The sequence below is a fragment of the Hyperolius riggenbachi genome, chromosome 6 (genome assembly GCF_040937935.1).
Source record: "Hyperolius riggenbachi isolate aHypRig1 chromosome 6, aHypRig1.pri, whole genome shotgun sequence".
NCBI lineage: Eukaryota > Metazoa > Chordata > Amphibia > Anura > Hyperoliidae > Hyperolius > Hyperolius riggenbachi.
In genome coordinates, this window is record NC_090651.1 from 233,428,864 (window position 1) to 233,456,283 (window position 27,420).

General features: G+C 41.1%; 1 protein-coding gene across 1 annotated transcript in view; it reads right to left on the bottom strand.

The window, feature by feature from the left end:
* The window catches only part of GPR153 (G protein-coupled receptor 153), a 118,534-nt gene that overhangs the window by 10,212 nt on the left and 80,902 nt on the right, over positions 1 to 27,420 (bottom strand). Inside the window, exon 4 of the mRNA XM_068240524.1 lies at positions 2,735 to 2,924. Within this exon, the coding sequence (XP_068096625.1) occupies positions 2,735 to 2,924 (190 nt within the window). The remainder of the gene's footprint in view (positions 1 to 2,734; positions 2,925 to 27,420) is intronic.

The window sequence follows — 27,420 nt, forward strand, 5'->3', positions numbered from 1 at the left end:
GTGGCTTCATTCAAATGCACAGGCTTGTAAGGAGCTACATGCATGGAAGGTCATAAATTATTTGCATTTCTATGCTTAGGATACATAACTACTAACACATTTTTTTTTTAACCAATTGATCCAGGATATTTGATATTTTCAATATTCGATATTTTGTTTCTAATGAAATTAGAATTGCCTGTGACTCCGTCTTGAGTATTTACCTGCCCTGTTGTTGGTAGGGTAATGAGTCTAAATGTCTTATGGATGAGCTTGTCGCTAGTAGGAGACAATGATACCTTTTCTTCCATTTTGTACAGAAATTAGAGGTCCTCTGAGCTGATTCGCCGATTCAATGCACAAACTCACATGTTTTGATGTAGCACTGTCATCAAAGATAATGTTCACTTCACCCCGATACCTTCCTAGCTAATAATTTATGTCAGCCAAGATGTGCCTAGTACTAAACTCAACACCTGACATTAACCTTAAACCTTCACTAACTATGGGCTCCCAATTTGTTTCAATCTCACCAATCCATTAAGAGGGCATTGAGGGATAAAGAAATCAGTTACATGGAAAAATCACAGTGTGTAGGAATAGAATTGTAAATTTAAAACCATTTTTTATCAAAATGCATTGAAATTGTTTAACTGGAAAGTCTGCTCATTTAAATAATTTAAATTGAATATGCAGGAAATAAGGCAATATGCAGGAAACATATTGCCTTATTGCCTTCAATTGTTATACATTTGTTTGTGATTGCTTTAATTTTGATTAGAATAAAAAAAACATTAAAATCTACTTATTTGTGGCCAACATAACACTGACATGTTAGGCACCCTGAAGCCTAACACTAAGCTAAACCTAACAGTAACCTTCACCCTTCCCCTTTAAATTACTTCTAACACTAACATTAACCCTCAGATCTAACTAATGCCAAGATAACCCGAGAGTGGTGCGTGACAATTAATATCATTACAGATTTATGTAGCACAAGCATATTCTGTGGTACTTTACAATTGCAGTGACAGAGGCAATTATACAATTCTATGATAAAAATAAGTGTAATGCAGATAACGCACCGTTGGACAGAGAGCCTGGTATAAGGTAATTAGCAGAAAAAACAAAGCAACATACAGTTACCCCCATGACACAGTCAGAAGGATGATCCTGTCCATAAGAGCTTCCAATATCAAGAAATAAAGAGGTTAAACACAAACTGAAGGGAATGTAAGATGTGGTGCCATTACTGGTAAATAGAAAATAAGAATGAACAGGCTGTCTTTAGGCATAGGCAAAACAGGCAGAAGTCTAGGGTGACACCTATAGGAAGGGGCACCGCTGAGCTATTCTTAGCACATTATGTTTTATGGAATACTTCTACATAGTTACTAGCTTATTAAGAAATTTTAAAGGGAACCTAATCTGAGAAGGATATGGATTTTTCCTTTTAAAATAATACCAGTTGTCTGACTCTCCTGCTTATCCTGTGTCTCTAATACTTTAGCCACAGCCCTTGAACAAGCATGCAGATCAGGTGCTCTGACTGAAATCAGACTGGAATAGTTGCATGCTTGTTACAGGAGTGTGATTCAGCCACTACTGAAGCCAAAGTGACCAGCAGGGCTGCCAGGCAACTGTTATTATTTAAAAGGAAACCTCCATATCTTTCTCAGTTTAGGTTCCCTTTAACAGCTAAGTGGGTACTACTGATTAGCATAAAAAAGAGACCTGAATAGCATATCAATGATGTGTCAGGTACCAGAGATGACTGAAAAAAAAAATGCATACCTCCAGCCCCCTCTGGCCTGATCACTCCCTGGATGCCATCCTCCGCCGCCTCGATCTTCTGTAATGTGTCTCGGGAGCTTCAGCCAGTCGGCGCATGCACAGTGCCACTGTTCGCACTCCCCTGTCTCCTTCCCGTCCTTTGCACTTTAATTGTATTATATTGTACCAACATTTTACTAAAGCTAAACATATCCCTATTCTCAGACTGAACCCTCCCTTTACTGACGCCTAACCTTAAACACCCCCCCCCCCCACAGGTAGCCCTAAACCCCCCTCCCCACGGCTAAATTTAACCACCCACCCACGGCTAACCTTAACCACACACCATGGCTAACCTCAGCCACCCACCTCCCCATGGCTAACCTTAACTATCCTACCCCCCAACACCAATCCGACGGAAAAAGCAAAACCCCACAAATGTTTCAAATGCCGCCATAGTCCATTCACATATCAGCATTGATGGGAATTTGGGCACCTGATAAATATCAGGCACTGGGGCCGCTCACAATGTAAAATAAGGCTACAAATAGTGGGCCAAAATTCCCCATCAATGCCGATATTTGAAATGGCGCCTATAGTGGTACCCAAACTTCCACCGCGCACAAATTTTCGGTTTCCATGGAGCACACTTTTCCTTGTGATTTCAAAACTAATGAAAATGCAGGAATGCAGTTTTCACTGTAGGAAAACAGATTTCACTGCTCTTCATCTCATGCTCTGCTTCTCTTTCCTGTGTTTTCATTAGGCTTTCTTTAAACTAATCTAACCCTGACTGGTAAAATAACCCTACCCTCAGATCTACCTATCTTGGTACTAACCAAAGCTTAAGAAAGTTAACCTCCTACGCCAGTCAATGGAATCTAAACACAGGGCCAGGATACCATGCAAAAACAAAACACTTATTACAGCAGCCCCAAAACTCAGAGGAAAAACTCATGATTTTTGGAATTTATTCTCTCACCTTCATTTTCATCATCGTTGGACATGATCGCTATGCATTTGTCCCAGACAGCTTTCACGTCCGCTCTGTAGCGATCGCAGGCCCAAAGGAACATGGGCAGCAGAAGGGCTTGTACTATAGAGCACCACAAGACACTCAGTATCATCCAGTCATCAGACTTGTCAAACTTCAGGCTGGCAAAGCTCACTACCTGTGTATTTAGTGGTAAAAAAAGAAAACGTTATTGAAGAATATTTAAAATCAGAAACATTTAAAATAATACACATAAATGAATCGTAATGTACTTTCCTGAGGTTCCCCCTAACTGCTGGAGACGCAATGCTGACACTGGCAACTATTTACACATTTGGTGGGGCAATACTTTATCTCAGAAGGGGTGCCCATATCCCCTTCTGGGATAAAGTATTTGAACTGCATAAGTTACTTTATCTAGTGGATATACACTCTGCCCCTGAGATAGCTTTACTCTCAGCTATTCCAGGTTCTATCTCCAATGTCAAAAAAAAATAAATCTATTTTTAGATTTGATCTATTTTTATATTTAATCTCATAGCAGCTAGCACCCTAATTGCCTGAAAATGGAAAAACACAGATCCCCCCACACTAGTTGAACTACTCTCTATGATTAGCAAATTCATGAGGTTTGATGATCTAATGCCTTCCGCTCAAGGCAACCAAGAAAAATGTGTGCATAGATGGGTGATTTGGGAAGATATCAGGGTCTCTGACAAAGCCCAAGCCTTTATCCACTAAGTGTAAAGTGTACTACTCATTGACCGGGGGGGTTTAGGGTGAGCATGGCGGTAGAAGCCCCAGGTAAGTTAAACTTTTTTTTTTTTAGCTTACAGTTCTCCTTTAATTTAAAAAACACTGCTATGACAGGAAGTAAGGATAAATTCAGCATATGATCTAGAAGCCTTGCACATACAGTTTTGTATTGTTTATTTTGTTGGTATGTTTGAGATTTTGCCTAATGGGGTTTTCTTTGTTTTATCAACAAGCTGATTATATGTACAATTTGAGACCTTTTACGTTTACACCTGCTTTGTATAGCATATGACACCCAATGCCTTTTCTTTTTGTGCAAATGTAAAATTTGATTGTCCTTTGCCCTTAATCATTTTGCAATAAAAAGTTAAAGAAAATTTAGAAACCACATAAAACTACAACAATAATACAATGCTCACAATGTATAGACAGGCACAGTATGGACAAGTAGGGGTCAGCATGACAACTCACTGACTATAAGCACCTCATAAAAGAAATATGAAAATGCTAGTGCAGCTGATATATCAAAACCAGTGCAGGGGAATAAGAGAAACATTGTGTAAAAGAACCATGATTCGTTGCGCTGAGCACCTGCTCCATCTTCACTCCAATTTTCTGTGTTCTGGTTTTAATACATGACATTTTGTATACACAGCTTTTTGCATGTTGATTGCCATTTGTGACCGGTTTGTGATGCAATGCTAAAAACAGACAGAAGAGGGCAGTCTTGGCCTTTCTATCTTATACACATTGCATTATCCTCTTGGTTCCATGTAATGATAATTGTCTTGTTTATTCTCTCAAATATCACAGAACGTTCTTGAAAGGCAAGTCATTGCAAAAATTCAAAGCGTGACTAGGAAGAACAAATGAAGCCTGTTCAAATTCAAGAACAAGGTGATGCATTTACAGCTCATAGTTTTCAAAAGTAACTAGAAGATCTATATGATCAATCTACTAGCCTCTTTTACAGCTCTGTATTATGATTAACCACTTGAGGACTGCAGTGTTTAACCCCCCCCCCCCCCCCTAAAGACCAGGCCATTTTTCAACAAGTAGACCACTGCGGCTTTAAGGCCTCGCTGCAGGGCTGCTCAACTCAGTACACAAGTAATCCCCCCCCCCCTCCCCCCCCCCCCCCCCGTACCCCTTTTCTCCTCACCAACAGTGCTTTCTGTTTTTTTAACAAATATTTTTCTTATTTATTTTCAAATAAATTCAGTCTTTTTTTTTATTCCCCTCCCTCCGTCAGCCTATCAGCACAATCGCCAGGTGAGGCTTCAGCCTATCACAGCGGATCGCTTTTGTGCCTCTGAAGGGGACGGCCGAGTGACACGGCTGTCCCCTGTACAGAGCTGCCTTACATCGCAGCGCTGTACCTAGTAAATAGATGGTGGTTTCGCCGTCTAACAGTCTCCTAGCAGCGATCGCCGCTGGGAGAATGAAGGCGGAGCGGAGCCATCAGAGTGGGGATGAGCCTCTGCAAACTCCCAAGGACCTCACGCCAATCGGCGTTAGGGGGTCCTGGGGTTGCCGCCGCATCCGCTCCAATTGGCGTGGAGCGGTCATAAAGTGGTTAAATATAGCACTAGAATCTTCCATGTTACTGTACAGCAGAGAATACACGGTGTATATACTGTACAGAAGTGGCATAAATAATGATAAGATAAATGCATGACTGAAGAGGTCACCTTTAAGATGGCCACACACCATACAATTTTTTAAATAATTGTTCAAGAATAGCAATCAATTTTTCTGACTGACTGTAACATTTCAAAAATCTGACCAATGTACCACACACAAAAGTTACATTTTTCCTCAATTATGATAAAAATAATAGGAAACTCTGAGAAAATTGCTAGGGTGTGTGTATTAACCACTTGATGACTGCGGTGTTAACCCCCCCTAGTGACCAGAACATTTATGACTAAATAGGCCACTGCAGCTTTAAGGCCAAGCTGCAGGGCTGCACAACACAGCACACGAGTGATTCCCCCCCCCCTTTTCTCCCCACCAACAGAGCTCTCTGTTGGTGGGGTCTGATCGCCCCCCCAGGTGTTTTTTTTTGTCAATATTTACTTTATTGAATTTTTAATAAAATGTACTATTTTTTTTATTTATCTTAGATCCCTCCCTCCCTTCCCTGGCCAGCCAATCACTGCGATCGGCTGTGATAGGCTTCAGCCTATCACAGCGGATCGCTTCCCTGTGTCCCAGGGATACAGCCGTGTCACACGGCTGTCCCCAGTACTGCGCCGCTGCAGATCGCAACGCTGTACAAAGTAATTCAGCTATTACGCCGTCTAACAGTCTTCCGAGCGGCGATCGCCGATCGGAGACTGAAGGCGGGGTAGAGCTCCGCCCCCCCAAGCAGGACATGCGCGCGTATCCTGCGCGCGATCTCCTGCTAACCCCATAGAAGACCGTTTACGCCAATGGGCGTGGAGCGGTCCTGGGGCTGCCGCACTGCTCGCACCAATCGGCGTGGAGCAGTCGGCAACAGGTTAATCAACTGACAATCTACCACACACCATTCAATTTTCATTAAAATTGATCAGAAAAATCCACCATTCCCGATTGACTTTTATCAAATAAAAACTGGAAATCCGATTGGATTTCTTGCGCAAATAAAAAAAAGCTTTAGATTTTTGGGGAAATTTGATCTTTTTTATCGAATTGCCGTAAAATCGGATCATTTTATTGTATTGTGTGTTCACCTTTAGAACTATACATTTAGCAATCTGTACACACCTTACATAGCAGTACTGGAGCACTGTAATCAATGATGTGGCATCAGTGACTGAATCCTGGCTAGGGATGCTCATTCGGATTCCACGGAATTGAAATTAACATGACAGCTGCAGGGGGCCGACAGAAGCCCCAGGTAAGTGTCAGTTTTTGTTTTTTTAATAATCCACAGAACCCCTTTAAGGGTTACTTAAAACATGAAAAAACAAGTAAGATTTCTGAGTACAAATTTATGAAAATGTTGAAGACATTAACAGAAGGTTTAAATTGTGGAATGGGATTCATGACACCTTATGTAACATGATTGACTTGGCTTCATGATTTCCAGAAACCTGCTGGATTTCATGAGCTCACTGGCTCCAGCCTGATCATCACCTGACATCTAAGTGGTGTAGCTAGAGATTATGGGGCCCCATAGCAAAACTTCCATGGGTCCCTCAGATGTAGGCACTTTTAAGCACTGCCACCTGCCTCTACCCTGTGGATATGAGTTAAATGGGCAATTTACATTCTAATGCAATCAACATTGCACATATAGTTCATGGGCACTGAGACACTGAGACAAAGGGTAAAGAAAGACAAGAAGGTTATTGGTGAATACATGAAGTACTATGCTCCAGGGCCCCATAGCAGCCATAGCAGATGCTATAGCTGCTATGGCTATTGCTACGCCCCTGCATCTAACTGCTAAACAGTAACCAGCACAACTGCCATCTTTGTGTTTACTATTTACCTGCATCAGTGTTTTACTTCAGCTCACATCTGGAAATAGGCCTGAAGAAGGGGACTAGGTCACAGAAAGCTTGCATCATTTAACTTTATCAGTTAGCCATTAAAAGCTATTACTATTACAAGACTTTGTTTTGGTTTTTTTTAACTACATAGGTTGCTATAAAAGATTGTAAGGGTGGGTGAGGGCCAAACAGCTTTTGGAAGGAAGTTCCACAGCAGGAGGGGAATTTTTAAAAAAGTTCTGTAAGTCTGTAGAGGATGAGAAAATAATAAAAATAATGAGTACGGGGATAAACAGTATCTTCAGCTAGACACATTTTATGTTTTAAGAGGCTTTTCATCACACTTAAAGTACACCTGAACCAAGAGGGATATGGTGGCTGCCATATTTATTTCCTTTTAAATAATATGGGAATAACTAACAGTAGTGCTAATCTCTTTGGCTGCAGTAGTGTCTGAATAACACACCTGAAAGAAGCATGTGGCTAATCCAGTCAGACTTCAGTCAGAAACATCAGATCTGCATGCTTGCTCAGGGTCTACGACTAAAATTATTAGAGATAGGCGCAGGACAGCCAGGCAATCTGTATTGTTTAAAAAGAAATAAATATGTCAGCCTTCATATCATTCCTAGTTCAGGTATACGTTTCCACTGTGGACGTTTTGCAGCATTTCCCCGCATGTGAATTCAGAAGCGGAATCACAGCCTATAGAAATAAATATTTGCAAGCGGGGAAAGAAATAGTGCCGTCAGTTTTGTGTTCCTCTGGTTGAGTTACAAGCTGCAGATTGCGGAAGGTGGGGATAGACGGGATAGTGAATACCAACAGCAATGGTTAAATGCTAGATACTAGGAGTACTTGTACTAGAGGCGTCCAAGATTGTAATTAGGATCATAAGGTAGGAGCGAAGAATTAACACTTTGTACAAGTGAGTTTCATTTGATATCCTGATCAGAAATAGGTCCATCCAATATTGTATAGCCAAGATCTTCAAAGGGAAGGATTCTTAAAACAAAGTAGACTAGTCGTGTTCAGTTTCTACAAGAACAGCAGAATTAGTAGAGCCTAATCATCTCATCTGTATGCCAATATCAGATTCACCTTCAGAAATAAGAAGCCAAATGTAATTAAGAAATGATATATATGCTGGGCCACGGAGGATGATAACGAAAGTCTACACCTTTGGCCTTTAAAGGCTTTGAACAGCTGTAGTCTAATAGCTTCTTTACATGACCTCTCACTTCTTAAAACTTAATATGAGTAAAACAGATCTGACCATTTTCCACCGTCTCTGTCCACTTCTCTGCCTGATATAACGATAAATGTTAATAACACCCCTATAACTTTAGTTCCCAAAGCACAGTGCTTAGGAATAGTATTTGACTCCTTGCTCTGTTCTTCACATTCACTCCTTAACTAGCTCCTGTCATTTCCATATCAAAAACAAATTTCTCACTTCTCATTCAGGACACAACTAAAATGTTAATACATGCACTTATAATATCTCGTCTGGACTATTGTAATGTACTACTTTGTGGACTACCAGCTAACAGACTGCCACCGCTCCACTCTGTACTGAACTCCGCTGCTTGTCTCATTCATCTTTCTTCTCACTCTTCCTCTGCTGCTCCTCTCTGTCAAGTTGTTCATTGGCTACCAATTAACCTGAGGATCCAGTTCAAAATCTTAACCCTAATCTACAAAGCTCTCCACAATCTCTCTCCAGTGTACATCTCCTCACTAGTTTCCAGATACCAACCCAATTGTAATTTCAGATCTGCACATGACCTGCTGTTGTCCTCTTCTAGAATCACCTTACATTCACGTATACAAAACTTTTTACAAGCTTCACCCCTCCTCTAGAATCCTCTGCCACAACACATCCATCACTCTCTAATCTTTAATATTTTTAAACGTGCCCTCAAAACTCATTCTTCCCATCAAGTATACGCTCTACCTTAGGCCAGTTCCCCTTTGACCTCGGGCCAAGTTGTACTCCTACTATATAACCTAAAACACATTGCCTCTAGGTATGAATATTGTATACTACCCCGCCTCTTGTTCCCTTCCCATTCCTTTAGAATGTAAGCTCGCAAGGGCAGAGCTCTCTTACCCTTTTGTGTCTTGGAATGTGTTACGCATTTATTCATATTACTTCTGTAGTTGAAATTACCAATTCTGTATTTTGTACCGATTTTGTATTATTTATCAACTCGTATTTCGTATATTGGTGTATACCATGCCACGGTATACAGTGCCACGGAATATGTTGGTGCTTTATAAATCAATAAAACATAATATTAATGACAGCAGTGCTGTCAAATACATGCGGCAAGTTATTGAACACGAGCCTAAAAGAGAAAACCTGACTCCAAACAACTGGTTGCAGCAGCTGTAATGTGGAATCCTAAAGACGGGATCATACAAACAGAAATGTATGTTTTATTTAAATAAGTTATTCCTTTTATATACAATAAGCTACAGTATATTGATTATTTATAGTGTTTGTATAATTTTTCTGTAATCATCAATGTATCGTTTTTCATTTTCCTTAGAAAATAATATAACATTTATGTGCTATCTCCATGTCCTGAGTATTTACAATACTGAATCTGTCTCACTACTCTACTGTAGAAATAGTTTGTGTTTGCAACAGTTATATTCTACAGGTTCATAGCAAAATAATAATCTTGCTAAGAAAGGATTAAACTTAGTTACTTTGCAGAACTGGTGCGCAGTCCATGTCCTCGGTAACTAAACACGTAGTGGCAGAGATCTAGCGGGTGTGCGTGAGCCTTCAAACTGACCTAGTGATTAAACCTAGCCTTACACCAAAAACCAAGAGGTACAGACTAACCAGCAAGCTCATGGTGAACCAGAACTCATTGGAGTATGTAAGGGGCTACAATGGTCCTAAAAGCCCCCTTACTAAAATGCTATGGAAAACAAAAGTTTGCTTTCTTAAAACAGAAACCCAAAACCAACAAATCCATTTTGCCCTGTCTATATGTTAAAAATAGTAGAGGTCTCATGTGTTAAAGCATCACAAAAAAGAACTGTCAGCATTGCTCAGAAAGTTTCCGTTTCATCTTCTAAGCTGAACAGAATCTGTTATTTTTACATGCAGAGAGAAATTCTCACTGTAGCTGAGTCGCTGAGTTGGGTACTTTTTAGCGAAGTCTGAGTTTGGCTGAACTTTTCACCCTCACAGTTTTTTTATCCTCACTTCAAAATGTGAATTGTACATGGAGCATGAAAGAGAAGATACTGAGACGGGAGCCTCCCTGCCAGGAGCCTCAGCAACCAAATGACATTATGCCCTTGGGATGCAAGGGAAGGGGGATCTTATTAATTGTGCCAAGGTACTTCAGAATGCCTGAATAACATTTCTAAGTTAAAACTGAACTTAAGGGAATACTATCGATACCCAAGTGTTCTAAAATGACAGTGTGCAAATAATGTCTAAGTAGCTGTGTAAACATTTTCCTACTTTTCATGTTAAATATCAGAGGCAAAAAGTGTAATTTATTGAGGGTAGGATTTAGCTATATTGGGACAAATCAATTGCAGAAGGGGTGTCTGCTTCAATGCACAGCCAGAGTTGCATATCAGACTACAGAAAGCAAATATCAAACATATCAAACTCTGAAAGCAAAAACAGTATGAAATGCTGTGAGAATTAGTTACATTTCCTCTGCTCTCTTCAGACAGGTCAGTCAGAAACGCAGGACACAGGAGCTGCAGCTTTTAGGATCTCTCTCTCTCTGTCACACACAGAGCTACATTGATCCAGTGTGAGGGGAATTTCCCCTCTCCTCATGGCTCAGTCAGCCCTAAGTTTTGGCGTCAGTAAACTTTGAAAGTATTTTGCTAACAGTAAACAAAGAAGTTGCTACTAAAATGTATACACCGGTATTTAGCAGCACTTCCCAAACAATTCCTGTGTCAATTGAAAAAAAATATGTGAATCGATAGTAATCCTTTAAGACACACACATATATATATATATATATATATATATATATATATATATATATATATATATATATATATATATACAAAAAAAGAAGGAGAAAAAACCTGGTGAAAAGAAAATCACATTTTAGTGAATAACTGAACTTACAAATATGCCTAATTAGCTCAAAGTTGCTTTTATCATTAAAGGGATACTCAAGCCTGTAATAAAAAATGAGTCTTACTCACCTGGGGCCTCTAACAGCCATCCTGTGGCCTCGCAGTCACAGGTACTCCTGTCCCCCGGCCCCGACACCAGCTAGTTTTGTTTTCAGACGGCAGGTTTACTGCACCTGCACAGGCCTGGCCACGCGTCTCCTTCTTTGTGTTCCCGTCCGCAGTTGCTTCCTGTGAAGGACTCTATTGCCGACGGGAACACAAAGAAGGCTACGCATGGCCAGGCCAGTCGGGTCTGACGGCGAAACGAAACTAGCTGGCGGCGGGGGGCCGGAGGATCCTAGACTGCGAAGGCACGGGACGGCAGCAAGGGGGCTGGTAGAAGCCCCAGGTGAGTAAAACTGATTTTTATTACAGGCTTAAGTATCCCTTTAATTAATGCTTTTTTGATGACCACCAAAGAGACCTGAGAATTCCCTGCATTTACCAATTACACCGTTGTTCATCTGCACAGTTATGTCTGCGTCTCCCACTATCAGTAGTCTGTACATGTACACCACTGTCCATCAACACTGTGTCTCCCACTATCAGTAGTCTGTACAGCATGTACATGCAAACCACTGTCCACCAGCATTGTGATGTCTGAGGGTCTCCCACTAACAGTAGTCTGTACATGTACACCACTGTCCATCAACACTGTGTCTCCCACTAACAGTAGTCTGTACAGCATGTACATGCAAACCACTGTCCACCAGCATTGTGATGTCTGAGGGTCTCCCACTAACAGTAGTCTGTACATGTACACCACTGTCCATCAACACTGTGTCTCCCACTAACAGTAGTCTGTACAGCCTGTACATGCAAACCACTGTCCACCAGCATTGTGATGTCTCTCGTTAACAGAAGTCTGCAGGGCTGGATTTCAGAAAAACACCGCAAAGGCCCAGATCTTGGGCAGATGCTGCTGAAAGGGCTGGACATGGAAAACGGGTAACTGAACATGGAAGAGAAGCCTGCAAATGGGAAAGGGATACCGCAAATGGATAGCAGCACATGGAAGAGGGGAGCTGCTGCTCAAAGGATGCTGTACATGAAAGAGAGGGACTGCTGTACATGGATGTTGTTACACATGAAAGAGAGGGCTGCACATGGAATGGAAGGGGCACTGCTGCACATGGATAGGGGGCAACAATAAAGTTGGCCTATGGGGGCAAAAAATATAGATCCGGCCTTGGGAGTCTTTACATGTACACCACTGTCCATCAAACATTGTAACATCTGAGGGTCTCCCATTAACAGTAGTCTGTGCAGCCTGTACATGTACACCACTGTGATGTCTGAGGGTCTCCCTTTAATAGCAGCCTGTACATGAACACCACTGTCCATCAGCACTGTAATGGCTCAGGGTCTCCCTTTAATAGCAGCCTGTACATGGACACCACTGTCCATCAGCACTGTAATGGCTCAGGGAGGGTCTCCCTTTAATAGCAGCCTGTACATGGACACCACGGTCCATAAGCACTGTGATGTCTGATAGTTTCCCATCAACAGCAGCCTGTACATGTACACCACTATCCATCAGCATTAAAGAGACTCCGTAACGAAAATTGCATCCTGTTTTTTATCATCCTACAAGTTCCAAAAGCTATTCTAATGTGTTCTGGCTAACTGCAGCACTTTATACTATCACCATCTCTGTAATAAATCAACTTATCTCTCTCTTGTCAGACTTGTCAGCCTGTGTCTGAAAGGCTGCCAAGTTCTTCAGTGTTGTGCACCTCTCCCCTCCTGGCCCCTCTATGCACACTGCCTGTGTATTATTTAGATTAGGGCAGCTTCTCTCTTCTCTCATCTTTTACAAGCTGGATAAATCCTCCTCTGAGCTGGCTGGGCTTTCACATACTGAGGAATTACATACAGGCAGAGCTGTCTGCACTCTGCAGGAAGAAACAGCCTGACACTTCAGTGGAAGATAGCTGCAGGGGGAAAGAAACACACAAATGATCTCTTGAGATTCAAAAGGAAGGCTGTATACAGCCTGCTTGTGTATGGATGTATTTTCTATGTGTGGACATATTGTACATCAATCTACTTCCTGTTTTGGTGGCCATTTTGTTTGTTTATAAACAAACTTTTTAAAACTGTTTTTAACCACTTTTAATGCGTCGAGGAGCGGCGAAATTGTGACAGAGGGTAATAGGAGATGTCCCCTAACGCACTGGTATGTTTACTTTTGTGCGATTTTAACAATACAGATTCTCTTTAAAGTCTGAAAACCACTGCGCCTGCGTTGTCCTGTCCTCGATTCTGCTGATGTCACCAGGAGCGCACTGCGCAGGCCCAGTATGGTCTGTCCCTGCGCAGTACGCTCCTGGTGACATCAGCAAGATCGAGGACAGGACAACACAGGCGCAGTGGTTTTCAGACTTTAAAGTCTGAAATTCCAGAAGTGAACCGGAGGCGGGGCCGGAGCATCGGTGAGTGGCAGCGCGGGCACAGCATGTCTGCGGGGGACCATTAGAAGCCCCGGGTAAGTTCAACTCATTTTCCTCCGACCCCCCTACAGTATCCCTTTAAGATGTCTGTTTTATTGGAGTTTTACAATAAGATACATACAAAATCAGTGTTACCTCCTCATGGGGGAGCAAATAAGAATGCCTTTTCTAAACCCTATTTTACAGTTCTGATCGTGTGGCCTATAGCTGCCAAGATGAAAAGTTAATAGCTGTCTCTGTGGATGTAGCCACTAAAAACACACACATTTACCTGATTTAACAATTAACTCACAGACCTTTGCATAGGAGAAATTAAATATAAAACTTAGCCTTTATTATTACAATGCATTAAAATGGGTACCTGAATGTAAAATAAAATGACTAAACTGTTGCAAACTATGGAGGCGGAGTTTCTCTATTCCTACCAAGATTCAAAACACTACTACTCGTGTCCCACATACAAAAACAACATGATGCGCATTGATCTGGATCTTCAAACCAGTGGGGACTCACTGACCCTAATAGTATTTATACGTGTCTCTTATATGAATACAGTAGAATGTTTGTTTGCTCTGTGCTTACTCTGTGTTTCAAAGCCAGTAGAAATAATACCTGGTCTACCAGAAAGCTGTGACATCACTGGGATGGCAGGGCTACATACCAATATACAGCAATATATAGATATAGAAAGTATTTCTGATGCTGAAACCAGGATAATTAACATAAAAGTGGTTCACCAGAATAATTTACTAGATTTTACTATATGCCACTTCGGTGCCTCTTTAAGTGTTTTGTTTGGCTGCCGAGTTCAATTTTAGCTAGAGAGCAGTTCTTGCCTCATGGAAGAATCAGGAACCCATGTGTCTCTTGACAGGAAATTAATTTGCTAAATATTATCTCTAATATCCAATCTGGAAATTGATGTGGCAGATGCCAAGACTTGGATATGTGACAACGTACCCGATCCCCTCATTATCCGAATAAGCAGCTGTCAGAAGTATAGGCAGCCGATATAATCAGGAAGTACAGTGGAGGATTAGCAGCCTCCAGCGGCCAGCACAGGCTGCAAGAGCAGCCACACTGCACTGACAGGTTAATCCAGACTTTACCTGGGAATCCCTCAAATCCAATAATAGCTATTGTGTTGTAATCCTCTACTAAGTGTTGCTCCCCGCTACAGAGGTCTGAACAAAGGTTAGAGGTTTAAAAAAGAAAAAAAAAAGAATAACAAAACGGTACAGAAAACCAGAGAGAAGACAGAGGTAATATTTAAAGGGAAACTGCCATGGTTTGCAAAGTCAACTAAAATGCTGCTTAAATGGAACCTGAAGTGAGGAAAATTATTTAAAATAAACACATGACGTAGCTGCAAATGGATATTACATACAAACCTCACCGTCAGTTCCTCTCAGAATCTCACAATTTTATTCTTACAGTGATCCCTTCCAGTTCTGAAAATATTTTGTCAGAACTGAATTATACCAGTTGCTGTCAGTTATATATCAGCAGCTGTCAGTTACAACTGAATGTGCAAGGTAATGTCCATGTTTCCCTATGGCTCAAGTGGATGATATTACAGTTTAACAGTGTGCTGACCAGGATCGCTTACGCTTACAAAGGGGTCTGCGACATTTTGAGCACAAATCTCCACCTTACAATATTATTATTATGTACTTATATAGCACTGACATCTTCTGCAGCACTTTACAGAGCACATAGTAATGTCACTGACTGTCCTCAGAGAAGCTCACAATCTAATGCTACCATAGTCATTGTCTAATGACCTACCGTAATATTATTATGTACTTATATAGCAGTGACATCTTCTGCAGCACTTTACAGGGTACACAGCCATGTCACAGACTGTCCTCAGAGGAGCTCACAATGTAATCTCTGCTATATGTATAGAAAGTAGGGCATTCTTTTTTTTTATTGGGTGAGGGGGCTTCTTTTAAAGTTTTGCTGTTGATGTTCACTGTCAGTTAATTACCCCGCTGCTAAGTTCATGTACATTTGGCCCTGCCCATAACCTGTCATTACCACGCCCACTTTCCAGCGCATGTCCACGCCCATTCTTTGACGCGGATCCAGCACCTGCATAGCACCCCCAATAAAAAAAAGTGAGGTGAGCTCCTGAGATCCCTTATTGGTCAATATAGCCATTCTTACATTAAGCAAAGGATGCTTAGAAGGAGAAAGACCATTTCTGACTTCTACAGCAAGTCAGACTCTGCATACTGCTTCTGCAACCTGTACCACCGATAACACTGATGGTAACCAAAACAGAATATGTATTGTACATCACTTACTCAGTTGCAATTGCCTAGGTTTGGGGCAGATTTTCTTGTGGACAGGGATTTTATTATGAAGGGTGAAAACTTTCCAAATTTCTACAGCCTGAAAATCTGGGACAGCTGGCAGCTAGGCGTCCACAGCAGATGTGCAGAGCCAGATTCACACACTCAGTTCTGGCACTGTGGAGACCAAAAGCAGAACACATGGAGAGTCCGTTCTCTATGGCTGAATGCTGTTTGTTTATATAGCAAGATGGAGAAAGAAAAAAATAATAAAATAATGGAATGCAATGGCTGCCAATCCGTAAGAGAACGCCTCAGTTTGGACTGTATCCTCTGCGTGGGTGAATGATCAACGCTGCCTGCAGAACAGCAATCTGCAAGATGAGGATATCATGATTTAGGGAAATGCACATCGCTGTCATTCAGGTAAACAACAAGAAAAGACAAACCGCACCTATATTAAATGAGGTGTAATAATTATAACATAAATATATAAAATCAGACCCGGTGTGTGCAATGTTATCAATAATCCAACTTAAAGAGAATCTGTATTGTTAAAATCGCACAAAAGTAAACATACCAGTGTGTTAGGGGACATCTCCTATTACCCTCTGACACAATTTCGCCGCTCCCCGCCGCATTAAAAGTAGTCAAAAACAGTTTTAAAAAGTTTGTTTATAAACAAACAAAATGGCCACCAAAACAGGAAGTAGATTGATGTACAATATGTCCACACATAGAAAATACATCCATACACAAGCAGGCTGTATACAGCTTTCCTTTTGAATCTCAAAAGATCATTTGTGTGTTTACCTTCTGTCCACTTCTTCTCTCATGCACTGAACATTACAGGCTTCCTGCAGACAGCTCTGCCTGTGCCTGTGTTTATAATTCCTCAGTATGTGTCAGCCAGCTACTTTCACAGCCTAATGCTGGATACACACGGTGCGTTCGTGCACTCGATTTTCCCGTCGATTCCCGTCGATTCGTTTATTTCCAACATGTCCGATTTGGATTTCGATGGATCGTTAGGTCGATTCGCATGCAAAGTATGCCGAATCGACCTAACGATCCATCGAAATCCAAATCGGACATGTTGGAAATAAACGAATCGACGGGAATCGACGGGAAAATCGAGTGCACGAACGCACCGTGTGTATCCAGCACAACAGAGGAGGATTTTTATCCAGCTCTCTTCTATCACTGATAAGATAGCAGATAAGCTGCTGGCTTATGTAAATAAAACACACACTGGAGTGTGCATAGAGGAACAGACCAGCACAGAAGAGTTGGCAGCCTTCCAGACACAGGCCGACAAGTCTGACAGGGGAAAGATACATTGATTTATTACAGAGACCTTGATAGTACAAAGTGCTGCAGTGAGCCAGAACAGATTAGAATAGGTTTAGGAACTTGTAGGATGGTAGAAAAACGTTGTAATTTTTGTTACAGAGTCACTTTAAGTTAATATTATTTAGTATTTATATAGCACTGACATCTTCTGCAGCGCTGTACAGCGTATATTGTCTTGTCACTATATGTCCCTCAGAGGGGCTCACAATCTAATCCCTGCCATAGCCATATGTCTATGTACTGTATAACGTGCAGCGTAATTTTGATGCACTGCTGCAGGCATCTTTCCATGCATTGCAAACATCATAATGAAAGTCACTGTAGCTATGGAATAACACAAGTATAAAGAAGTGCTCATAGTTTGCATAATCTGGCACAAAAAGACCTGAGAAAGTGGGAAACACACCAGCGAAACGCCTGTAAATTCTATTTAGCTTCACTTATGGTATAAGGCTTTCTACTGGAAGGTAAGTAACCCTTGCCATCCCATTTGAAGTATATTTAATATGTTGTAGTATGTGATGCTGCCTGTGAGGTAATAACTCATACACAGCCGGACTTTCCTTCACAGAGTTTTACAATGACAGAGGGAGGGGTGCCATTCCGCAGAGAATGAAAATAGGTTAATTACATTCCTGGTTGGCAAAGTGCTCTCTGGCAGCAAACCTGTATCATCTATCTTAAAAACATTGTGAACAAGACTGGCTCCTAACCAGATCTGTCTATCTACAGTATTTTTCTATGGGGCAATATTTCTGGCAGATTTGCTTGCTCTGATCCAATCCACCAGTGATCTATTGACCCCAACATGTTCAGTCAATAATATAAATTCCGTAATTTAGGAGCAGCAAGGATTGATGGCTGCATAGCCTTGCACTGCTGCAAACAGAATAGGAAAACTGCCCATCAAAGAAGAGATCTGATGCTGCACATGAAAGAAGGGCTATCTATCTATCTATCTATCTATCTATCTATCTATCTATCTATCTATCTATCTGGATATCTATCTATTGCAAACCACTGACATCAGCAGCCTAGCTATCTACTTATGCAATATATATGCCTCAAATCATGAAGGAGGAGATAGTGCTAAAATAAGTCATCATGGTGGAACATCTTCAGCTGACAACTATTATATTTTCCCACTGCAGCCTTCTCATCCCCCTTCACATGCGTATAGGTACGCTGCCAGTGAGTTGGGCGTAGGGTGACCCGAATGACAGCTCACCCTGCTACTGCTCAAATTCCCGGCAGCATTAAATACTGTTCCCCATCCGAGTCGTAGCAACTTACAGGGAGAAGTAATTTGGAGTCCGGCGATACAGAACCCAGAATTACCCTTACACGCCCCGCGCACTATAGCGTTACTGTTATAGCGGCACCCAGTTTCACCGCTCAGCACTGAGCCAAAAGCACTTCCTGAATGGCAGTAGCATAGTACTAATCCTGACAGATCTGTGAAATGTTTACTACCTAGTGTAAGTTTTTGGTTTATCAGGTAAACCATCAATATCTTCCATATAGTCATAGATTACCAGGCCTCCAAAAGTGGAGATTTATAAATATTACAAATGAAGATTTCTGACTGGTTCTCTTTAAAAGTCTGCCTCTTTTCGCCTATCTTCTCTGCCTCTCTGTCTCCAACTCTCATGTTATTTCTTACCGTCCATCTCCCAGAGAATGTTAGTGGAAAAAGTGGATGAATTAAACATGACACTCATTTCATAGGAAGTTGGAAGGGATTCAGCAATATATATTCATTGTTCTTTCCCTGTGGGTGGAAGTTTGTGCAGTCATTGCCAGAAAAGCTTTTATGACCAAGACTAAATGAAAGTGATGTTGATCTTAGCATGGCTGCTCATTTTAGCAGGCGGAGAGCTTCTCCTCACCTCTGACTGGACCTTAGCATGGGACAAAAGGTAACTATGAGAAAGATGGAGCGTGGGGTGGATGCGGTGGTGGTCAGAATTATTGCTGACTTTGACTTGATCTGGGTGAAACCCTTTCACTTTCTGTCCTGCCAGGAAGTAGATAAATCTCTCTGATGGACAGCGGGCTGCCAAAAGTTCATACCAAAGCCATGGAGGGTCGAGGACAAGAAAATCTCTCAAATGCAGAATCAGATGAAGTTCTAAACTCTTTACACACCAAGCAAAAGCGTTTTTTTTTCAGATGTTGGGCTTGTACAGTAGATTGATCTGGCTGATGATTTTTTTTCAGATTTTCTAAGCTAAAGGACATGGACAATTATATAAGACAGTGGCCATGAACTATGAAGATTGTCTATCACAGATACAACCTGTCCTATTTTCATGGATAATACCCAGATTTACAGATTCAGCCTTGGAAGTAGTTTGCCATGGTAGCATGCAAACAGCTATTAACACAACTAAGTAACTGCACAGCAAACGCTTTTCTACAGCTGTACAGTAATCCTGAAAACACATATAAACATATTTGAAATACAGGTGACCAACCTCTAAGTTTCACAAATGACTTGGGGAACCAGCGAAGTAGCCATATATCCATGGAGGTTCTCTATCAATGGTTCCTATTGTCCCTGAGCACCAGAGTTTGAGAGGAATGTTATACGATTTTTAGGACTGATAATTCTATCCAGCTGCCATCTATTCTGGACAGTCTTTCGACCACAGACCATAAAGTCTTTGACAATTTATGGACTTTGACAATTTTTGCCACAGGTTTAGCAAAACATTTTGCACTAATATCTCCCCATTCACTCTGTAGAAGCGCAAACTTCCAAAGACTTAAGATGTTCACAACTGCACTCAGTCTACCCTTCATTCTGGAGCTTGATCCTTCAGAATACAACTACTGGAGAAATCCTTTCCCACGGGTCTGGTCCCAAGGTCCTGCTTCACTCATTTGCCTTTTTCCCTCATAAATTATCCCCGACCAGTGAAACTATTATATTGGTAACCACAAACTGCTTGCTATTAAAGCTACTCTTGAGGAACGGCAACATGTCTAAAAAGTGACAGCAATTCAATATTGATCTTTACCAGTCATAAAAATGTACAGTATTTTTCAGTCTATAAGACACCCTGGACTATAAGACATACCTAGGTTTAGAGGGTGAAAAGCAGGGGAAAAAAATACTAAACCTGGTGTGTCTATCGTGCAGGGGTGTCTTATGGACCTTTTCCCCCCAAGCGGTCTCTAAGCTACACTGCACAGCTACACTAATCTAACCCCTGCTGCACCCACCAGTTACTCTACACTACCCTAAATACTACACTAACCCACACATGTGCGCCTCTGGGGTTACAGTAACAACCACTAATGAGGAAGTACGGAACAAGGAAGTACAGAGGACCAGGAGCTGTATAGCAGCCGACGACCGCAGTGTACTGCTATATCGCCAGCAACTGCAGGAGGAGAAGAGAGTCTGCCTCAACAGTATCGGAGCAGGATGTGGTCAATGCTTCCCTGCACACTCTGCACCACCAGTTACCATATCTTGAGAATATAAGACACACCCACCTAGAAAAATTGAATCTTATATTCTGAAAAATACAGTAACTTCAATCTGCTAACCAAGTTCATTGCTCACTAGGACTGGTGGCCCATCATACCTTGAAGTTTGTTCTGGTGACATCCAGTATTCAATTTAGGCTTCACATCTTAGGAGAACACATGCTAAATTGCTAATCATAGCTATCATACCATAACAAAAGGGTAACCTTTAACCACTTCACCACTGAGGGGTTTTACCCCTTGAGCACCAGAGCAATTTTCACCTTTCAGCGCTCCTTCCATTAATTCGTCTATAACTTTATTATTACTTATCACAATTAAATGAACTATATCTTGTTTTTTCCGCCACCAATTAGGCTTTCTTTAGGTGGGACATTATGCCAAGAATTATTTTATTCTAAATATGTTTTAATGGGAAAATAGGAAAAATGTGGGAAAAAATTCATTATTTTTTAGTTTTCGGGCATTATAGTTTTTAAATAATGCATGCTACTGTAATTAAAACCCATGAAATGTATTTGCCCATTTGTCCCGGTTATAAAATCGTTTAAATTATGTCCCTATCACAATGTTTGGCGCCAATGTTTTATTTGGAAATAAAGGTGCATTTTTTTTCAGTTTTGCATCCATCCCTAATTACAAGCCCATAGTTTATAAAGTAACAGTGTTGTACCCTCCTGACATAAATATTTAAAAAGTTCAGTCCCTAAGGTAACTATTTATGTATTTTTTTAATTGTAAATTTTTTTATTTTTTTTTAATTACAAAAAAAAAGGGGTGAGTGTGGGAGGTAATGAGTTAATTTTTTGTGTATAAGTAATGTATTTGTATGTGAAAAATGCTTTAGGGTGTAGTTTTACTATTTGGCCACAAGATGGCAACAGTAACTTTTTGTTTAATGCGATCTCCAAGCGTCCTTCCGGACGCTTGGAGGAAGTACTAGGAAGCTGGGAAAGGTTTTTTTTCACAATGATCGCGCTGCTTAGCGGAGGAGCAGCGGATCATTGCGGGGCTTAGATCAACGAACGGGAATGGATTTTCCCGTTCATTGATCTCCGGGCGAGTGGCCGGCGGCGTGTTTACGAGCGGGAGTGCGCGCTAGAGCAAGCGGGAGTGCGGGCAGCGGCGGGAGCGCGGAAAGTACGTATTTCTCCGTCCCTGGGGGTGAAAGGATGGAAAAAGGGACGGAGAAATTCGTATGGGCGGGGGTAAAGTGGTTAATTTATCTTTACATGAATGGTCTTGAGTTTTGGGGGGATTTGGAAACATTGCTGGCATAAACAGGAAGTGAACTGCCCTTATGAATGTGTCTGGAAATATTTGTTTTCTGTATGACATAACATGAGTGTAGTGATACTGAGTAATGGGCTAGTCACCTAGTGCAAGCCTATCGTTATTTGATTATTACCTGGAGGGAAGAGAAAGTGGTTTTCAGTCACACTGTTTAAAGCAGACCTGAACTCACAACTTCCTCTCTGCTCTAAAAGATATGCAACAGCATAATAACCTTTAAAGGAAAACATTTGTTACAGCCGATACAAATCCTTCAATAAATCTGCAATGTGTCTACTTCTTGCTTTCATGGAAGCAGACATAGGGTTAACATCCTGTGTCTACAATTTAGCTGCTCTGGCAAGGCAGTCAGCTGACACACTGGAGATATCGAATTACACTCTTGATCAGTCACAGATAAAGCGGAATTAGACAGACTAAACCCTCTAAATACATACAGGGTGCATTTCTCTGTTTTCCTTCTGACCTGTGCAAGCGTGCACTTTGAAAAGTATTAGTCGTATCTGGAATAGAGGAAATAGTAAAAGGAGCCAAACCGTGCTCAACAATAAATCCATATTTAAATCAGAACTGTCTGGCAGTGGAGATAATAGTCCTGTTCCAACAGTGCTGTCCTGACTTTTCTCCCCTTCACTCTAAAAATGCAGACAGATATATGAAGCACTTATACCAGCTGTGCATAAAATAGCTTAATGCACTTTTAATGATACGCTGTAATTAAATCATGCTTTTATGTCTGCCTATGCCTAAGGGTAAAAAAATATTGCCTTGCCTCATTTAATTCAGCTTTATTGACTAGGCATAACAGCTGGAGGGAGCTCTGTGCTTGCTCCTGCTACCTTAGTGTTAGCACTGCTTTCTGTATGCACAGCAAGCTTTCCATCATCCTGAATGAGAAACTTGCTGACAATGCAGAAAAAATGTGACCTCTAGTGGCTAGAGGAAGTAGGTGCATATCAACTTGGGACCTACTGACAGCCATGTCTTCAAGTAAACCCAAGGTCAGAGGAATATGGAGACTGACATATTTCCTTTTAAACAATGCACATTATACTCGCTCTGTACCTATGTTTACACTTATAATTGCTCCTTTTATCAATGATTCTTTCTGTATTTGCAGTATTTGCCTCTACATGTATTATATGCTTAACCACTTGACCACTGAGGGGTTTTACCCCTTGAGCACCAGAGCAATTTTCACCTTTCAGCGCTCCTTCCATTTATTCGTCTATAACCTTATTATTACTTATCGCAATGAAATGAACTATATCTTGTTTTTTTCGCCACCTATTAGGTTTTCTTTAGGTGGGACATTATGCCAAGAATTAATTTATTCTAAATGTGTTTTAATGGGAAAATAGGAAAAAATGTGGTAAAAAAATAATTATTTTTTAGTTTTCGGCCATTATAGTTTTTAAATAATGCATACTACTGTAATTAACTACCTGAGGACCGAGCGAGTATAAATCTACGGCGGGCAGGGGGCGCTGCGGTCCTGACCGGACGTAAGCTCTACGTCCCATTGACCACACGTCCCCGTCGCTCGGTCCGCTCTGCCCCCGCCGCAATGTGATGCCCTGCCGCCTCTATGACGGCAGAGCACTGTGAGCCGGGCAGGAGCCGTTTTCATTGGCTCCTGGCCCTGTCATTCATGTAAGCCGTTCCCATTGGTTTACATGGAGTGACAGGGTCAGGAGCCAATGAAAGCGGCTCCTGACCGGCGCACAGCGCTCTGCCGTCATACCGACGGCAGAGAGAGCAGCCTGCGGCGGGGACAGAGCGGCGTGTCCGGCGGGAGCGACGGTAACTTGCGGTGATTCGTCGGGAAGCGGTGGTTTGCTGGACCAGCACCCTCTGGTCCTTAAGGGGGCAGAGGGTGCTGGTCCAGAAAGGGTTAAAATACATGAAATTTATTTTCCCATTTGTCCCGGTTATTACACCATTTAAATTATGTCCCTATCACAATGTTTGGCGCTAATATTTTATTTGTAAATAAAGGTGCATTTTTTTCAGTTTTGCGTCCATCCCTAATTACAAGCCCATAGTTTATAAAGTAACAGTGTTGTACCCTCTTGACATAAATATTTAAAGAGTTCTGTCCCTAAGGTAACTATTTAAGTTTTTTTTTTTTATTGTAATTTTTTTTCTTTTTATTACAAAAAATAAATAAATTGGGGGGTGTGGGAGGTAATGAATTAATTTATAGTGTAAACGTATGTATTTGTATATGAAAAATGTTTTGGATGTAGTTTTACGATTACTAGTAACTTTTTGTGAATGCGTCCTGTAAGCGTCGGAAGTACGTTCAATGAGGCTGGAAAACTTTTTTTTTTTCACAATGATTGTGCTGCTTTTCATAGAAGCAACCAATCATTGCTGGGGGGCTGAGATCAACAAACGGAAATGGTTTTTCCCGTTCATTGATCTCTGGGCGAGCGGCAAGCAGCGTGCACGAGCGCGGGAGTGTGCACACGAGCGAGCGGGAGCGCGGACAGCAGCAGTAGGTGCGTATATATATATGCTCCTGGTAGGCAAAGGGTATAAAAAGGAGTGTAGATATACGCACCGGTGGTGGGCAAGTGGGTAATAAACTTTATTGGTTTAAAAAAAAAACAATGCACATTGCCTGGCTGTCCTGCTGATCTGCTGAGGCCGCTAAAACTTTTAGCCATAAACCAAAAATGCAGAACGGATGTTTCTGACAAAAAAGGCTGACAAGATCAAACCTGACAAGATTAGCTGCATGCTTGTTTCAGGTTTGTGATTCAGACACTACCGACCAGAAAGAGATGCAGGACTGCCAACTGGTATTGTTTAGGAGGAAATAAACATGGCAGCCTCCATATGTCTCACAGGTTCCTTTTAAGGCCCAAGTGCTATTAACTTTTTCTCCTCAGTTTTCTCCTTGGTGATATTTTCAAACTTGTCAATAAAATGTATTTCAAACCACCAGCAAGCCAAACAATATTCAAAATAATTTTGACAGTACTTTTTCACCTACTATTTGGTACTTTTTCCATTGCAGAATGCTAAAAAGTCATTCTAAATCAAAGATTGAAAAATATCTCTAGGAGAAAACTCAGGAGAAAAAGTGAATTGCATATGGCTGTAAATGTGGAAGCTGCAGGCTATTAACCAAACATCATGATTACGACAGGAGCAAAAAACAGATTTTTTTGGGAGGTAAAAGCACTATATAAATGCAATCTCTGACCCTTCAGCAGCCAATTTATTTAGAGGCTTGCATGTACTCCAGGCCAATTTATTTTAGCACTTTTTTATTTCTTATTTGCTACATTTCCCTGATTCTAATTAGTACTGCTGTAATGTGTATTTATAGCTACTTGTCACTAGGGGGCAGTAGGAGACAATAACAGAGGAATTCTGATTTCAATTTCTATATTTTCAGCTAGTAGAAAGAAATCAAAGCATTCTAAGAATTTACAGCACAACAAGTTCTGACAACTGAGGTCAAAAGCAGTGCACTTATTTCAAATTAGATGCACAGAGTATGGAATCGCACACCACAGTCGAGGTGCTGAACCAAGTAAAGTCCACAACAAATTTCCATAAGGTTCGCACACTCTTGGATACCAAATCCTGTTTATTCAAAATGCGTGACACACCATTCCAGAAAACCAACGAATCGTTTCGGGGCCCCTCGGGGTCCCCTTTGTCAAGGTAACAGCACAGAATGGTTATTTCAAATTAGATAACTCTATTGAAGTTGTTAATGGATTAAAGAATATCAATCCCATGTATGCAGTAGTAAGAACCTGAACCTCCACTGTGGAACTGGTCTAATAGGAAAATGAATAACTGTGTCTATTGTACTGTCAAAGTTTAGTGCTTCTAGCAATATTCTTTCCCTCTTCTTAACTTTTGGTTTAAATACCATTTGGTTTGTTTGTCATGTATAACTGGCATCTGAGATAGAATGGAATGGCTATAGGAATGTAACAAGGTCATGCAGCTGATATAGTGCATGTGTAGATGAACAGTTTTATCATATTCGAGACACAGCTGAACAGTGGCTGCATTCTGCTTCTGTTTTTAAAGGGAAGGTCCAAGCAAAAAAAAAAAAATGAGTTTCACTTACCTGTGGCTTCTACCAGCCCCATGCAGCCATCCTGTGCCCTCGTAGTCACTCACTGTTGCTCCAGTCCCCCGCTGGCAGCTTTCTGACCTCGGAGGTCAGGGCCACATTGCATACATTTTTACGCATTCCAGCTAGTGCAGGAACAAAAATTTACGTGTTGCACCACTAACGGGTAAAAATGTATGTGTTAATGTCCCTGCACTAGCGGGAATGTGTAAAAATGTACGCAATTTGGCCCTGACCTCCGAGGTCAGAAAGCTGCCAGCGGGGGACTGGAGCAGCAGTGAGTCACTACGAGGACACAGGATGGCTGCATGGGGCTGGTAGAAGCCCCACGTAAGTGAAACTCATTTTTTTTTTTTGCTTGGACCTTCCCTTTAAACGTGGTGTGTTCTATTCTGCTTTCTGCTTGGAAAACTGCAAATACATTACAAACACAGTATGAATGCAGCACAAACAGTATGGCATTGACTTAATGCAATACAGTTCTGTTCCCTATCTAAGGCAGAGAAGCCGTTTATAGTGAATCTCTGTCCAAATGTGTTTGTTAAAGAGACACTGAAGCGAAAAAAAAATTATGATATTATGATTTGTATGTGTAGTACAGCTACGAAATAAAACACTAAGATCAGATACATCAGTCTAATTGTTTCCAGTACAGGAAGAGTTAAGAAACTCCAGTTGTTATCTCTATGCAAAAAAGCCATTAAGCTCTAAGACTTTCAAAGTGGTGGAGAGGGCTGTTATCTGACTTTTATTATCTCAGCTGTAAGTAAACAAATGTCTTTTTCTCTGCCAGAGGAGAGGTCATTAGTTCACAGACTGCTCTGAAAGAATTATTTTGAATGCTGAGTGTTGTGTAATCTGCACATATTAGAGAATGATGCAATGTTAGAAAAAACACTATATACCTGAAAATAAAAATATGAGAATATTTTCTTTGCTGCTAATCTTCTAGTAATTATTCATAGTACCCAACCAATTCATTATATCATTTTTTTTTTTTGGCTTTAGTGTCTCTTTAAGGTAAACATTGATGCAGATATAAAGCGGGACAACTATGAGTTGGCTGTTCTTTAGTCCCATTTTTAGTGGTGTGTAAGTTTTATAATTCCTATCCCTGAAAATTAATGGCTTAAACACATCAAAGGAAAGCTCGCCTCTTTTAGACTTTCTTCACAAACAACAGGTGAAGGTGGGTTTCCTACAAGAGACCCAGTTCCACCCCAACCATATCTCTTAGCTTAGGAACCATAGATTCACACAGGTA